At 38.0% G+C, this 18,029-nt stretch overlaps 1 protein-coding gene across 1 annotated transcript in view; it reads right to left on the reverse strand.

Annotated features, from left to right (window-relative positions):
- The window catches only part of LOC139745275 (sucrase-isomaltase, intestinal-like), a 128,265-nt gene extending 110,578 nt beyond the window's left edge, over nucleotides 1–17,687 (reverse strand). The window contains exons 1-5 of the mRNA XM_071655676.1: nucleotides 17,406–17,687; nucleotides 14,222–14,353; nucleotides 13,479–13,624; nucleotides 11,230–11,398; nucleotides 783–791 (exon numbers count right to left, since the gene is read on the reverse strand). Of these exons, the coding sequence (XP_071511777.1) occupies nucleotides 783–791; nucleotides 11,230–11,398; nucleotides 13,479–13,624; nucleotides 14,222–14,353; nucleotides 17,406–17,687 (738 nt within the window). The remainder of the gene's footprint in view (nucleotides 1–782; nucleotides 792–11,229; nucleotides 11,399–13,478; nucleotides 13,625–14,221; nucleotides 14,354–17,405) is intronic.
- Nucleotides 17,688–18,029: the final 342 nt, after the last annotated feature.

The following is an 18,029-nucleotide window of genomic DNA, read 5'->3' on the forward strand; positions in this document are numbered from 1 at the left end:
TTTGTTTGTTTGTTTGTTTGTTGTTTCCTGCAAAGTAAATGAACTATAATATTGAACAAAATTCATCTTTTTATTCAAGGAAAGATACGAATAGTGAAGTCTGTATAAGGAAAACAAATAACTATTGTTAATGCTAAATCGTCAAATGTTTCATTATTTTTCCATCAAAGTAATTTCTTAACGACATGTTGTAATCTTTTTGTAAGGTTTTCATGATGAATGCACTAATTTCATTAAAAAATCTAGCAGAAATCAATGTATACATTATATTATGTTTTGAGTGAAAGAAACATTGCAAAGAGATACTACTAAAAAGTCAATAATAAAATGTGAATGACATTAACGCACCAAAGATTTTGTCACAAATTCATTAAATTTTCGCAACGAAGAAAAAAAGGGAAATCTGTCCTAACGTAAATAGAATTGTGAATGAAAAGAAAATTGTCTCCGAGACTTTGCCGGTAGATTATTTGTATGTTTTTGGCTGGAATATACCGGAGTGTATTTGTAAACAAAACAAGTCCATAAAGTACTAAACATTTATTGTAAGATGATGTGATAATCTGTATTCCGAAAATGGTATGGGCCTATGAAACCTAAGCAACCTCTACACAGTTTTGCCACTACTCTTCCCAAGAGCTCTAACTGTCCCGATACCCAGTTTTGAATACCAGCTACCAATATTTACCGTATCATTCGAGGGTCACGAAGATGTCGTTGGTAAAACATCCCGTCAAAAGAGGCTCCCGCCCAGGAATCGCGCTAGGAAACTTGTTTTAGACACCAGCACCCTCCCCCTATAATTCTAGGGAGAAGAGACTCACCTACCTAAAAAACACAATCTTCCCAAAGGAGACTTTACTAAGAACTTACTCATTCAGCAGTGGTCTGACGACTGTGGCACTGCTTGCATGTGCTTCGTAGAACAGCGTGTAAAGAAAAGGTAGAAGTCTATACCGATGCAATAATATGTCTCGTGACATATCGGCCATTTCCACGCTGAAAGCTGTAGGATGTTGAGGCTTTAAAAAAAACCACCCAAAACAGAACACATGTGTGACAGATTAAAATACCAAATTGCACTGCATTTATGTTATTCTTTCTTCCTTCAAAGGAGTAATGTTTCTAATAGACTCTGGAACTAGATGAATTCATATTCCTAGTTGAGACACTGTTACTGATACAGGTTATTATCATAACGTGTAACTAAGAATGAACACGAACAAAAACAACTGTTTAGTGTATACCCACTACCTTAGACTATTTGTAAATTGGAAATGAAAATAACCAACAAAGAAACTCAGTATTCAATTTGAGACCTCATTATTTGGTGTCAGCTTCCTTTGATGTGTATTTGCCTCGATATGATAGATACCAAATGGGGGCTCCTTCAGGCTGGAGTTGAAATATAAATGCATTTTCCACTTTCGACAGAAGTTTGTCAAGGGAGGCCGGCAAGAAACACCAAAACATAAAGACCCAGTCACACTAAATATTACACCGACAGTGAGCAATGAGTGTCCATTCATTAAATACCATGAGGGCCAAAATACGAACATTAGAAAAGTATTACAGCTGGGGTCGAACGATCGCACTATAGTTGTACAAAGAAAATCGTCCTTACGATTGAATAGTATTTCTGTATTCTATTTAGTAACACTTATTTGATCGGATTTTTTATTTGTTTGTTTTAATCGGTTCCCCCAGATGTAGTGTGGTCTTTTAAACATCTGTATCTTAAACTTCCCCTAAACTGATTTATAACGGGACCTGCGGCTGTACATGCTAATGCTTTTTCCGCAGGCCCCATCATATTTTTCGCATCATGACCACAGTTCAATTCGCATGTATACAGACCTTGTGTTCATACCAAAACAAACTTTTGTACATTCCGGTGAAATTTCATCTAATCTATGCTTTGTATAATTTTCGCATTTATGTACTTTACTGTGATATATGTGAGGAATATGAAAATAAATTGAAATTAAAATGAAATGAAATAGTAACACTAGAGGCAGATGACGTGCTGATCCAGATTTATACTTACAATCATACCGTCTCCGTTGTGATTTCGAGCATACGGATAGAATGCCCCGACCTGCATCCATCGCCAGCACATCTCCTCGGTCGTGTTGAACCAGAATCCACATATATCAGCTCCAATCTGTTTGTAAATGGAAACGATTTAATGATGAAACATTCAATACTAACCACGCGTTAGGTTCTCTTTACTTCGTAACACCGTCAGCATGGTCAGCAAAACTAACCCAATACTCTGTTGAATGCTTTCATTACATGATAATTATAATGAAGTTATATTTCAGCCATGACGTTTACATCACTATAATTCCTAACAGTTCCAAAGCTCAAATAAAATCAACAAAAAACAGCAGTAATTTCTACCTTAATAGGGTAACAGCAAAGGAATATAATTGCACGTGTTAACGATTTACAGGTAAGTATGTGTGTGTAGCTGTGTATGCATGCGTGTGTCTGTCTGTTGGGGTGTGGCTGTGTAGTGTTCACACTAAAGAAAATAAAAATGAGGAATGAAATCAAGTCATGAGAATTTTGTCACGAGAGAAGAAATTAGATGATTATTATTTCATATCATAGAGAACAAAATCAATCAAAACTTACGTATGGAAAGCCAAACATGTTGAATTCAAACATGCCTGAAAGAGAAAGATTATACAGTTGATTAGAATCAAAATCAAATGATATAAGACTGCCATTCATGCAAGTCACAATGAGAGAACCTTTAAATGCATCTTTAATTCTACAAAAGAGCCATGCTAACATCATAATCACAACATTTATCTTCCGAATCATATTTAAAACTGTATTTTGAAATTGCCTAAGTTCCCGTGATATAGTTCAATTATTTTCATGGAACATCCAGGCCTACAGGGATGGGTCTAAAGAGGGAGGCGAGGGGAGCGTCAGATGTTTTATTTATGCTTGCGAAATAAAACCACTCAAGACACACTAGCATCGTGTATATTAAGACACGTAGACTGCATAAGCGACGCAGACGATAATGAAGTTTGAATTACCCACAATGCTCCACCAGATTTGCTCCCAGAAGCTCTGATTGTCTCCCAGCCAGTGCTGTGCGTACTTGCCCGTGCCTGCGAATGAGGACCTGGTCAAGGCCATGCTACGTTTGTCCGGAAAGACTGTCTTCAGTGTCCTATACATTGGCAATACACATAAAGAAGAATTTTCAAGATTTGACAGAAATCATTTATGATATTCATTATAGGCAGTACAGGCTATTTGAAATTTATCGGTTACTTTGACGTCTATCTAAACTACGATTTTCTTCTTTTCTGCCCAACAGGAAGAAGTATTGACATGTATATTTTGAGAGCACAGAAACCCCAAGTCCTTCAGGATGGAAATCACTTTGAAAGTTCCTGTCAGGATTATCATCATTTCCACATTCCTTGGAAGTGATTAATTCAGTGTATATCAAGTTTTGAGGATAGCAACGAAAAAGATAGAAACGGAAAAGTATAGCAGATAATAAGCAGTGATTTCTCCTTTTTTTTCCTTTAATGCAGAAAATAAATTTAGATACTGCATTTTGTTGTGTACACTTGAGAAATTGGCAAATATTTGGTTTGATAACTCGGTCCAGGGTCCAAAGTAGTAACTAGTATACTTACTGGAAGGTCATCTCGCTCATGGTGTGGCCGTATAGACTGTGTTGGTCGTAATGTGCACCCCCGTAGTGCTGGGCATCCATACACAATGTCTTGGTAAAAATCTGCCCCTCATCTATCAATACGTCTGAATAAAGGTAGCAACAAGATTAAGTGCTTCATTAGATTCATGAATATCTTTGTTCATCAAATTCTTTGTTATGTATATAATACTGTGAGAACATTACTCCCTCTACATACAGCCAATCATGTCGTACAGGAGACCGAGTCTTTTTTTATATTTAGCCCTACATGTCCCCCAATGTGACTCGGTACTCTTACACTTATTATTAACATCAATGTTTATGTTCAAATCGAAACAAGGAAAATGTACTCACCATCCCCCTAAAAAATAGAAATGTATAGAACTTGCTTCATTTCCCCTGCTTTTATAAAGATGTCCAAATTGTTTCTGATTATGATATGTATATATAACGTAATTCTCGAAGCATTGCCATTGATAACAGCCAACAGCACTGACCGCATGTCTGTAGCTGTATTTGGCATTTGATCAAAGATAGAATATACTTTGTATCTTATTGGTGACTTATTGTGACGCGTAGTTTGATGAACCTACTCTTAAGCACAATTATTGAAGCACAGTCTTTTTACCAAACAGTTATTACACTTTACATTCATTGCTACCTTATAAGTATACAGTAATGTACACACTTCATGCGATTTAAAGATATGTATTCTAACTTTCGTGATCGCAAGACAGAGAAGTCTAATGAAAAGTTCACTTACTCGGCATGTAAGGCGGATAGTTCCACTGGTTTTCTCGGCACCCATCAATAGATCCCGGAATAAAATTCGATGGCTCGTTCATGTCCTTTAAAGTAAACCATAATCAGGCATTCAGCATGACTCTATTTCGCGTGTCCTGTCATTAAAGGCATTGTTTTACCATTTGCAGATGAAACAAAAACTGTAGTGCTTCAAAATAGTTTTAAAATGTGAGTTAGTGATATAAACAACCAGTGTAAAAAAGTTCATCAGTATAATCAATGTTAAGTATAGTTAAATATATAAAATCTGAACAATAGTTATAATAAAATTATTCAGGTGTGAATTTCTTCAATTTGTCTCCCTCTACAAATGAAATTTATTAAGATCGCAACTGCTGATCTGTAAATTAACAAACACGTCTGAAAAACAAAAGGAACCAGTGGGACTCGAACCTGTCATCTACTGCTTTCCGGGCAGCGACACTACCACCAGGCTGTCCCTGGTTACAGATCAGCAGTTGCGATCTTAACAAGTTTCATTTGTAGAGGGAGACAAATTGAAGAAACTTACACCTGAACCTTCATCCCTCTGAATAATATCTTGCTTTAATCTAATAAAATTATTTCTAGACTGAACCGTCTGCAGTTATGGTTTAGTGAGAAAATAGTGATATCTCCATATATTTTGGCTTGATTGCAAAATTTTTATATGGTAGGATTTTTTTTTTTGATGCATCAAATGTGATAACTTGATTTTTTTTAATCATTGCTCCCAATGGTAAACAGTACCTCTAACTTTTTCAGTGCCATTGACTTTGGTCAGTGTTTACAATGCTATATGAGATTTTCTATGCCAACCAGCACTCGGAGTATACAAAGGATTAATCCGGTAAAATATACTAGAACCACTTAATATGACATAAGCAAGCCCCAATACCAATAGGGTCATTCAGCTTCAAACATTTCATTTCTGATATATCAAAGAAAATACAAAAACAAATCAATACATGGAAACAGTTCTTTGTTTCTGAACTTACTTTCCCTAAAAGATTTGCCATAGGAAGAAGAAAAAAAAAAGAGAGAGGGGAGTGGTTACGGAACTCCTTCAATAATGATCTTGAAAAAAAAAGACATATGTAAAAGTCATTGCAAATATCTTTCTAAGACATGCACCAGAGGGTAATGCATGAATTACAACATTGCACTTACAATCCAAAGTGCGTCATATGGGATGACGTCATGAAATTCCGCGCAGAGGTCAGTCCACCACGCCTGCGCATTGGGATTGGTGAAGTCCGGATACACACTGTCCCCTGGCCACACCTAATGTCAGGTGATAATAAAGTGGTCAAGGCATGGAATTGCTAAGTTTAATTTCAGAAGCTAACAAGAGCAGTTCGACCGTTGCCCCCCGGCCGTTGTGCATAGTCAACAACAAAAAAAAAAAAACGTTATTACTGGACTTATGCCTCGTGGAGTTGACGACCGGAAAATGACATTCTGGTTACAGCTACATGTACATATTAGTTTTGGTGGCTAATTACAGCAACTCGATCGGTGCCCACAGTCAACTGAGAGGAACCCGCTTCCCAGGCAATTACTATATCTGTAATAAGAATTTGTCCCTTCATCTACATTTTCATGTTATTTTACCATCCATTTAATTTTGGATAATCAATTGTTGATCTATTTCTGTCACTCTTATGAGACGTTATTAACGATGGATATTCCAGAGTGACATTTTTGACAAAAGTGCGGTGACCTTCTTCCCATTACGAAAATAATTTCATGAAAAAAATTGCATATCTATATCTACTCCCACTACACGTACTATCAAATTTATTACTACTCGACATTTCTAGATGAAGTTACAGCCGAAATGCCATTTTGCCAGTGTTCTGTGATCTTTGACCTATGACTAATTACCTCTCACGTAACTAGCCCTTTCACATAGTCACATTTTTGTCTTATGGCGTCTGCATCGCAGGTAAATTCTCTTTCCCACCTGACAACAGTAGGTTCACTTTAAGATATTGCCACCTCACACCTACTTTTCGAGCCATTTTCACAAACTTGTATACTATGTATTATGTAAATATGTGAGCTAGTAATGTGGTCGACTGCAAGGAAAGTGTACAGAGTTACGTCAGACAAGACGTCACAATGGCATGCTTTTATTTCACAAAAGGAAAGCGAAAATGAATTATCTTCATGAGTTACTGGGTGCTACTGAGTTGATAATTCGATCATTTGATGAGGTGACTGGATGTCGAATAGTGCAAGTGATGACAACAAAACAACCTACATTGCCCACTATAGGTTTCTCCCCAGCCGGGTCTAGGACAAAGACGTTTGGGTTCAGGCCCCTGTCGTAGGCATGGTAACCAACTTCCTTCTTGATACAGTGGTCCTGAAAAAAGACATCGAGAAGGAGGAATGTAATGAGTTTATTTCATAACGATCTATATATTCCAAATGGTTATTTTGCTGAGGGCAGCCACTGACAACATGGACAAGAAAGATAGGATTGATCGAAAAAAAGGGACAGTTCGGAAAATTATCAGACAAATAATAATGGAATAGATGGATGAAAATAAGTTATTAACTGTAATAAACAAAAAGATGACGATTCTGATCACTGCGGCTCCTATCAACATAATATGGCAAGGATGAGCACCAAACTATAGACATAATAATGAATGTCTGATGGTGCTTTGAGTGTAAAGTGCTATTGTACTCTTCTGCGGCAGTCGTGGCGCTTCATAAAAACGATAAGGCGATACTAATCTGACATTAAACCCACAAAAAGAGTGAAGAAGGTTTATATCCGTATTGGTTGTGGAAGTAGATTATATTTCTTGCTTGTGTTATACTTCAAACTATCACTGGGACTGCTTTCAGTTCTGTTTCTGCATTTCCAACATAGTTATCATTGGAAGTTTATAAAGCTTCACGAATCCAGGGGAAAATGGGATACAATTACATCGTTTCTACGTCAAATTATGTAATTCTTTCTGGTAGTGAAGTATATTTATTTCTTACGTTATAATTTAAACTATCACTAGGACTGCTTTCACTCTGTTTCTCCATTTCCACCATCGTCATCATTGAAAAGTATTATAAAGCTTCAATTCCATCGTTTCTATGTCAACTAATGATGCAATTTCTTCTCAGTTTATTACCAGGATTATGATATATCTTTGTCCATGGGCGTGCAGCTGGTCGACGAAGCCGGGAAGACCGTAGTATGTAACGTTGTCGTAGGTGAAGTCCTTCTGCCCGTCCATGTAATCGATGTCGCCGTATTGAACGTCCTGCAGGCCCAACAAGAAACAAGCAGTGCCATGCAACTCGTGATGATCATTAGTCTTAAGCATGTCCAAATATTTCGTCAAAGACACTTTAAACCAGACTCACAACAGTCTCATAGGCCCGAATTTACGAAGGTGGTACAATTGAAACCATGGTTTAGACCATGGACAATTTGTATGGAGCGCCAAGAGTCGTATGGCATATTTCTTTACGAAATCAGTCATTTCGTCGACGAAATGACCATTTCGTTGATGAAATCTTCATTTCGTTAACGAAAATAAAACGATAATTTCGTCGACGAAATGTTGTCATTTCGTTACGTAATTACTGATTTCGTAACGAAATAGGCCATGTGACACTCCATACAAATTGTCCATGGTTTAAACCATGATTTCAATCGTTCCACCTTCGTGAATTCGGGCCTAAGGGTGCACAATTGCATGCATCACTGCAGAGTACAACACGCTTTTACGCTGATATGCAGAATGACGTTAAACTACACTTTTATGCTGATAGGCAGAAGGACGTTAAACCGCGCTTTCATGCTGATATGCAGAAGGACGTTAAGGATATCAATAATTTCTGACTTCAGAAAAATCACCTTCATGGTTCTTTTTTCAATTTTTTAATGGTTTATAGCAATCATTCGAAAAGTTTCGTGCGGAGGGTTGCCATTTGATGATTTTGAAAGTTTTGGAATAGCAATGAGCAATATTTCATCATATTACGTGCTGTACTGAAAAGGGTAGTGTGGCACATTGAAAAAGATAGCGGCACTTCGATGGTTACAGTACTTACATAAGGTATACCAGCCTCAACCATTTCAGACCAGACCTCCTTCACGCGGTCCAGGGTGGTATAATTCCACCTGCTCAGCTGGAATCCCAGGGCCCAGTATGGAATCATGACAGGGCGGCCAATAATCTGCAGGCATGAACAAAAAATAATGATTGTTTGATCTTCGCACCATCCCTTTAGATCTTCGTAGTGGTATAAAAGGGTTCGGATATAGAGTCTTCGCTTGGATGTAGTATATAGGATTCGTCTTTGTCACATATACACGGGTGCATAATGTACTGTATTTGACAGCACTGTAGTGTTTATACATGTATGCCATTATTATAATCGCCTAAGTCAAGGCAATAAGGCTCTAGTTTCAATAAAAACGAGTCTAACCATGTGTTTAATATTATTGCGAACAACAAGCTTTAAATGATGAAAAAGAAAACGTTCTTCTTGCGCCGTCGATATCTTTGTAATTTTTTCCATCAATTGCAAATAACATTTCCATCAATATCATTATTACTGTGAGTTTACCACAATGGTCATTAGCTGTAATTACTTTTGTTATTACAGTCATGGCCATTATCATTGTAATCCTCGTCAAAACAATTATTATCCCTATCAATAGCCAGTAGTTCTCAGTACCAAGGTGATAGTTACTTATAATAATGATAACCATTTTTGTTAGGATCTTACTATGTTTTTAACGTGTATTTAATTCACATTTAAAGCATCTTATAGGTCATAGGGCCTATCGTCACCGTCATATACCTCCCCGTATTGTCCGATGACATTTTCCGGTGTTGGTCCAAGAAAGACGTAGAAGTCCAGCACGCCGCCAATAGTCCTATACGTTAGCCCTGGTGTTGGCTGAAGGACAATGTCTAAATGATGAGAAAGAGTTGTATGCCATGTTGGCTGTTATCCCTTTGTTATCATTCAGGGAAGTGCCAAATTTTTAGAGGAGAATAAATATTGTTTTGTAAGATATCCCTGCTGCAAAGAATACAGTGTCCCACAGTATGTTCACAATGTTTGTGTATAGTCGACTATTATATGTGAAAATGCTCGCAGTGTGAAGAAAGTTTCAAGCTGTGGTGTTTGTTTTTCACAGAGAGTTCACATTGTAATGTGCTGTCTCACACTATAAATTGATGATAACAATGTGTTTAAAATGTTCACACGCTTGGATTAAAAAGTGTGAAGAGAAATCACACCGTGTTCACAATGTGTTGATACCCGGCAGCAAACACATAACTTTTTCAGAACGTTTCAACATTTTTTGAGGACTTTTTAAAAAGTACATAAACGGTCTAAGTTTGGACTTAGCATTTACCGCAAAGCACAGGTTTATGGAAAACATTTTTAAAACGTCAATGGACGTTACAAAATGAAACGTCCTTTACAAAGCGTTTGTAAACGTTATCGGACCTTATTCATGATACACATATACGTAAGGTACCGGACGTTTCATTTTTATAACGTTCAATAACGTTTACAAACGCCTTGTAAAGGACGTTTCATTTTGTAACGTCCATTGAGATTTTGAAAACATTTTCCAATAAATCTGTTTTCCAATAAACCATTAAAAAAAATGAAACGTGCGGTACCTAACGTATATCATAAATTTCCATGCATCTTTATATTATATTCAAGTTAAAAAAATCTAAAATTTGAAATCAGCCGACATTGAAGCCTAAAGTAATTATAGCTGGGTTCAAACTTTCTTAATGTGTTACATATTGTACTTACGTTATTGTTCAATTATTCACAATTTCAATTTGTGTTATGACGAGGTATTTTCATATTTCAATATGTCTAATTAAGATATGTGTGATTTATTTTAGTAGCCATGTCTTCACGCATTAAAACGTTTTCCCCGTAGGCCTATATATAAAAAGAAATGCGATACAGATACATCAGCTACGAATAGGATATAGTAGGTAAAGTTGGTAGGACATTAGGAACAGATTAGGACATGATTATAATGTAGGATTAGGATTTCTATAGGATACACACTGTTTGATAATCTCAAGAACAAGTAACATGTCTTACCCATGGCATTACTGTTGAGTAGGAAAACGCCATGGGCATTGCCGTCTTCCTCCACGCACATGTAAAATGGATGGTGTCCGTAAAGGTTCCATGGATCCTGAAATAAGTATGAATATCTTTGATATGGCATGGAATATCTCTGTCAAACAAATGTTGTGTGACGACGTACACAGCCGAGTGGAATGGGAACATCTTTCCCTCAAAACACGTGAGATTTTAGGCTAGTGATATTCACTTATATAGGCCAATCATTATTCACTTATCACTTAGAATTTATTTCACTAGATGACTAGGTTTCTTTTGTTAAATATGAATTAGACGAAATCAAATTCAATATGACCGTTTTGCGTATTTGCACGCCATAAGTTCCTAAGAAATCAATGAGAAATTCTGATTTCGAAAATAAATAGATTACTAGTATGATCAGGTTGGTATGAAGGGTTTGCGAGGTGTTTTCCTTCGCTCGACGTGTTGGTGAAGTATGAAGACAGAAAATTCGTAATTATCCAAAAATCTTTATCCAAGTTTATTCATGTCCCTCATTACTAATGATGCATAAGAGTATATCTCTCTGGCAATTCAGAGTTCACCATGTGGAGATGTCATTATCATTTCAATAGGCCATCATTGTACGAATAACTTACGATAGGGGCTACATCTCTGGTAAATATAGCCCAAGTCTTCCAGTTAAGGTCGAGCTTAAAACGGCGATGGTTGTGCTCTCCGAAGCCGTACAGGTTAGAAGACGGAAGGAGTGTGGAAATCTGAAGAAACTGTTCCTCAAAAGTCATTCCACCAACCGATGTGTCAAATCTATACAGTAAAAGGGAATAACATCGAATGTTGAATGAAACGTGTGAAAGCTTTAATCAGGAATTACCAAAACGCTCTGTAGTGAACTTTGTTTAATTCAAATAGGGTGAATTTGAATATTGTGCCATTTTCTTATGTAGGCCCCTACAGTCAACTAGGAGAAGTGAAGAACTTTGATCTAGTTTAGAAAATGAGTCAGTTCGTAATTAGCTCATGTGCACATTCTCCCGAATGACCTCTCCTTTTTTCTCCGTTGGTAAAGCACTTCACTCGTTTCCAAAGCGACATGATACTGAAGTTTGGTCGACGTAACTATCTATGGAATTCACGTTGAAATAAAATAAAGAGCATGTGTGGCCAGAATGGCCGCTCAAATTGATTTGACATTCTTTTTATGTGGAAGCAGCCATTTTCACTATTGTGCATTGAATGCATTTACAATTGATTTCTCTCATTGCCAAATACTAGGCTTTTAGGACCCTCGTTATTGTTTGGTTGATTTACTAGCAAACATCATTTATAAGGATCCCCCCCCCCCCCCCCATTTTAAAGAGTTTTTATTGGTTGCCCGTGAAGGAACGTAAAAAGTTTTTAAATATTTCTGGTTTATCATGTCATTGAGGAAACAGTTCCTGGCTACAACGCATGTTTGTTTCGTCTATACCAACCCATATGAACTCTTCGATCCTCAACTTCTGGCTACATGGGCCCTACATATTCAGCACTGAATTGATCAGTGCTTCAGTAGTAGCCATAACTAAAGAAATGATGGGCGTACGAACTCGAGCAGGATTCGAACTTACGACCTCCTGATCCCCGGACAGGAGTGACCAATATCCACAAGCCACAATGGGCCGAATGCATAAAACAAGCAATTGCTTGTAAGCAATTGCTTCAAGCAAAAGCACAAGCTCGTCTAGCAAAAGGTCTAGCTCAAGTAATTGCATATGCATAATCTTTTGCTTATGCCAATACCTTTTGCTTGTCCCGCACAAGCAATTGCTTGCGTTTTCAACAAAAGGGATGTCACGCCTGTGCGAACACAAGAACAAAGGCGAGTGTGGCAGCATGTATTTGAAAGGGCATGTGTGTGTGGAAACATTTCCTGACATAGCAGAAGAGCTATGAAATGCACACACAGACACATACACACACATCTATACACACACACGTATTACTGGCTGATTCCCATCACTGCAGCTTACAGCAGCCCGGATCTACCAGATCGCACGTGGAGAGAGGTCTCCTCGCTCTCCACCAAAGTCAGACATCCTACCTGTTTTTCATCACATTTTGCGTGCTAACCACTGGACATTCCCGTTGTTGAAACGACAAAGTTTATTACACTACTTATGAGTAAGTTCTTGTAGATTTATACCACTCCTTCACAAGTGTGGTCTTTCTTTCATAAATTTGAAAATGATACTTAAAAGGGAACGTTCCGGTTAAGCAAAAGCTCAAGCTCATTTTACAGAGCTTGGAAAATCGTAAGCAATTGCTAGCAAGAACTAGCAAATGGTATGTTTTATGCATACGTTTTTCAGCAAATGCTTGGTCTCTAAGCAATTGCTTGCGGGCAGCAAGCAATAGCTTGTGCTTGCTAGCAAAAGCTTCTGCTTGCAAGCAATTGCTTGTTTTTATGCATACGGATTCGAGTAAAAGGCTTGCACAAGCAATTGCTAGCGTTTATGCATTCGGCCCAATATCCGACAGCCAGCGCTGGTTCTCATCCCTATAGAAGACAGCGGGTAGTGCGTAATTCTTCAAATTCTTGAATTCTTCCTTCGATTTGTTGTTGGGTGTTTTTTTTTTAAACGTAACTGATTTACGTCAGCAATTTTCAGTCAGTTGCAAGGTCCTGCTGGAGTGTGTCCGAACATGATTTCTTTTGTATGGCTACTACTAAAATGATGATATTCAGTGCTTATTTAAGTCGATTTACTGCAATTTCTATTTCAGAGGCTGCTTCATAGTATAACTGTCTATAACAGCAGCAACAACAATAACAACAACAACAACGTCATTAACATCAACAAACAAACAAACAAACAAACAAACAAACAAACAAAACTGAACTCACATGACAGTGCCTGTACTGACTCGTGTGATCTGCAGACTGAATGGATTCCTGGTGTAGGAAACCTCGTATTGGGGGTTGGCGGCTCTCTCCGACGGAATCTCGACTTCTAACGGGACTTCGAACCGATCCGTGAAGGCATCAGTAATCTGTCAGTTTACAACGAGTAACAGATAGAGTTTCTTTACTTTTAATCGCGGTTCTAAAGTTCGAATCTCGTCAAGTGTCTGTGTCCTTGGACAAGAAGTTTCTTTTTTTCCCCACCATGGCCCTCTCGACCCAAGTGTATATAAAATGTATGACAACGTTAGCATAATGATAATGGCAGTGCCCGCTGGTAGAGCAGTGGCAACACTGAAGAAGCCACTCTGGATAAAGGTGACGATGATGGTGATAATGATTATCGTTATCATTATTATCATTTTTGTTATTATTATCAAAAATTGAGCAAAGAAAGTCGGATTCCATCGGGATTCGAACCCGAGACCTTCGGATGCTAGCCCGGTACTCTACCCGACTGAGCTATATAAAAAGCCCTATGACAATGTTCGTTCAGTAGGGACGCTGATAAATTCACTTATAAATCATTTACATTTCTGGTGAGTTCCCATTTGCTTACGTTTATTATTCCTATAATCATCATCATCATCATTTTTTATCATAATGAAAAGATGATGATATGACAGTTTGAATGAAATCTGCGGCCTCCTCCGGTATTGCAAACAAAGGTATGTTATGATAAATACCTTAAAGTGTAGCCTGCTGTCCGTCTGAATCTCGACGGTTAATTCGATGTTGTCCGATGGGACGTCGTAGCGGTGTGCCTGTCTTCTTCTGGCGAGACGAACCCTCCAGCCCAGCTCTGTCCGGGTGGGATCCTGGCGGGAGATGTGGGGAGCAATCGAAATGATTGAGATTGAGATTTACATGGTGATCTTCATTATTATTATCAATATTTAGCAATACCGCTGGCTACTCTAGCTTCTCTCTGTAAAATGAGTTTTCCATCACCAAATTAGTCTAATGTGGGATTTTTCTGTATTTATGGATGTACCTTTTATAGATATGATTATACAAGATAAAACAGATGCGTGTGTTGTGTGTGCCTATGTGTGTGTGTGTGTGTGTGTGTGTGCGTGCGTGTGTGTGCGTGTGTGTATGTGTGTTTGTGTGTTTGTCAAGGTTGTAAAATTGTAATGGATATGGTTGGGGAGGGAAGGATAGGTAGTTATGTGTGGGCTATAGGTGCGGATGTTTGTCTTGTATGTTGTTTGTTTGTTTGTTTGTTTGTTTGTTTGTTTTGATTTGTTTGTTGTTGTTCTGGGAATGAAGGGGAATGGGATGAAGGACAGAATGATGTCTGTCTGGTGATGGGCTGGACTTTAAAGGGATAGTATAATATTGGTTGAGGTGAGCATTCAGTCTAAGTGTTTGCAAGCTTCTTAGAAGCCACTTTATAAAATGTTAAAGAGCGAATTATTCTTAGAGGAATACAAAGTTCAATTGATGCAAAGCGGTTTGAAACCCCTGAGATATTCAACAACAAAGATGGGTCCCACCTGTCATTATAGGCGTTTTCACATCAGCCCGATGTTTCGAAATAGCGCGCTATTTTGCTGACTATTTTCTGCGAAAAATATCTCGAGCTGGGATTTTTATCGGGCTGATGTGAAAACGCCTTAAGATTACTTTGTTTGATATCTCAGTCATTTCAAAAAACCAATCTTTATCAAATAAACTTCCTCTTACTCTTCCTCTTAGCATCTGCTTAGTGCTAAGAATTATGCTCTTTCATATTTCATAAAAGGTTTCTCATTATCTCAAAAAGTCATCATCAAAAAACGTTGGAAACTCAGGTCCGTCACGAATGGACCTTTCAGGCCACTGCCGGGTACAAGCAAGAAAAAAGAAATGGCAAGCAAAAGAATAACAAAATGAAAAAATGAATAAAAATAGATCCCCATGTAATTTTTACCGGTTCACTCCTGCCAATTTATAACGCCCGACAAGGAAAAAAAAAAGGGGGGGCATTGTTTTTGCTTTGTTTTGCTTTGTTTTGTTTGTTTGTTTGTTTGTTTGTTTGTTTGCTGCAGGCAAATATCATGACAATATTTGGATAAATATAGCTTAAAGGCATATTTATTGTTAGGAAGGGAAGGAACGGAGAATTGGATTAGGAATGGCTTTTTATTCTAGAAACAATACTTCTTCTTTTTTTAGGGGGGGGGGGAGGGGTAATTGTTGTTCTATTAGTATTTTACTTTTATATTGAAAAAATAACATGAAATGTTAATCTCCACTGCTGCTTTTATACCAAAGCAATTATGCCGCGTTGTACAGTAATATCAAGGTGAATTGATGTTTGTGGTATTATCTAAATAAAATTGAATGAATATAAATCACTTAAAAGGAGGTGTGTACACAGGGAGGTTCACCTACCTGTTATAAACAATACTTCCATATCACATAATATATTATGTCAGGTTATAAACTATATAGGTGGAAATATGGGGTCATGGTCTTTTTCTTTGGTGGGAAAAAATCATGGCATTCAATACCGCGATGGCCACTCGGAGATAGGAGCCTTAGGCTGCGTTCACATAGAAGTATACTATGCGGGTATTCGGGCTCGTTTTTCGAGGGCACGCGAATAGCTTGAATCGAACGATAGGATTTCCTCACACCGGTTCACATAGGAGGGCACTATTCGAAAGTACCGAATAGCTGCGAAAAGTATAGCAAAGTGGGAATCGAGCTTGTTCGATATTCTTGCAGCGTATACCGTCTCTCGTTTATGAAATAGTGACACTTTTGGTCTGGATTTGCCCTTTAGCAAAAATAAGCATGTAGACTGACATTCTGATGCAGTTTACAAATTGTTAATAAGATTTGCTGGGATGTAGGAGGAAGAAATCCTCACTGCATGGGATGGTGAGTTGACGGTGCGGGTGATTGTGTACTCGGTGCCCGAATACCGAATACCGAATACCGAATACCGAATACTTCTATGTGAACGCAGCCTTATAGGATCACAATATTAGCATCCATAAAATCGTAACGTTCATGGTGCACTGTTTACTTGATGTCCAATGTACAAAGGTCAGCATATTAAGTCCGTTACAAAATCTCGGCAAAGAATTACTGAAAAACTGCATTTTATCTCCGGCGTTGTTTCCATAAACTCTATTTACCAAAGAATCCATCAAGCACAGCTATCGCATAGATTATCGCCAAAGAATTTAACAGCTACGTTTGGATTGCAGTATATATTTGGATCATATTATTAGCTGAGTCTGCTGAGGGCCAACTAGCCACAATAACACAGCCACATTCTCACTTAACGTCGTGAATACAAAGAAACATTTTGAAATGATATCGTAAGCATCGTAACTGTAAGCATCGTCCAACATTTCAATACAAAATAGAAAGAATAATATCCCACAAAACTTTGAACGACATGGGGGTTTGTGCTTTGGACTCATTCTAACTGTATCGAATTCTGCTTCATCAAATTTGATAGAGATTATAACTTTGTGTAATTCGTTGATTTTTTTTTAATGAAAATCTTTTTTTTAACCAATTGTTGTGTAACACTCGGTAACAAATAATTCCAGTCCGGGATTCCAGTCCGCTCCGAATTTAAACTAGGAATAGAGTTTAGCATCAGCTGTACTAATTGTTTATCTTTAGAAGGTCAGTACATGATTAGCTATGATCTCATGACATTATTTTTTTTTGGTCCGTTCCAAAGGTAAGACTGTGAAGATGGGCATGTTGTCAAACTAACCTATACATGCTCAGTTGTTTATTCCCCTTTAGATAAACCACAAGACCAGAGTGATATTTGCACTAATATTGCAATATTTAGCCTATATCAGTTTCGGAAAGATGGGTTTTTGTAACGATGGTCTGCAACTGAATGGTTCTTACCTCGTACATCACGTAACCGAAATTGGATGGGTAGTAACACCAAGGGGCGCCCTCGACATCAGTCTCTTGCCAGATACATTCTCGTCTCTCACAAGCAGCCTGGGAACCACCAGGCTCTGGATAACAGTCAAATCGATTCAAACCATCGACTGGTGGTTCGTCGTCGTCCACGACAGTCTCCTCTGTCCAGTCGACTCCAAAGTACACCCCGAGTCCGATGCCGCATGCGACGAGAGCCCCTATCATCACGAGGATGATACTGACAACCATTTTATTCGCCATGATCACGATGTGTCTTCTTTGATCACCGATATCGAGTATACAAAACCACCCACTTTAGCGATCGATGCTCCCTATATAGCACAGCACCTCGCTAAATGCGCTTGGATGCCTCTCTTGCCACAAAACAGTGAACTTTGAAGTAGACTCCCAGAAGACCAAGTCATAAAAACCTTACCGTAGCATTACTCATTCCAATTCGAAGCGATAGGAAAGACCACATTACAATGAAGACGGAAAATTTAATTAACTGTCAGACCGCGGCAGAGAATGAAGCGCAATACTGTATTTCAAAGAACTTCTTTGCATCGCGGGAGGAAACAACTGTTAACTGGAGCATTTTAC

The sequence above is a fragment of the Diadema antillarum genome, unplaced genomic scaffold (genome assembly GCF_040938485.1).
Source record: "Diadema antillarum isolate AM-2024a unplaced genomic scaffold, OU_Dant_1.0 seq00001249_RagTag, whole genome shotgun sequence".
NCBI lineage: Eukaryota > Metazoa > Echinodermata > Echinoidea > Diadematoida > Diadematidae > Diadema > Diadema antillarum.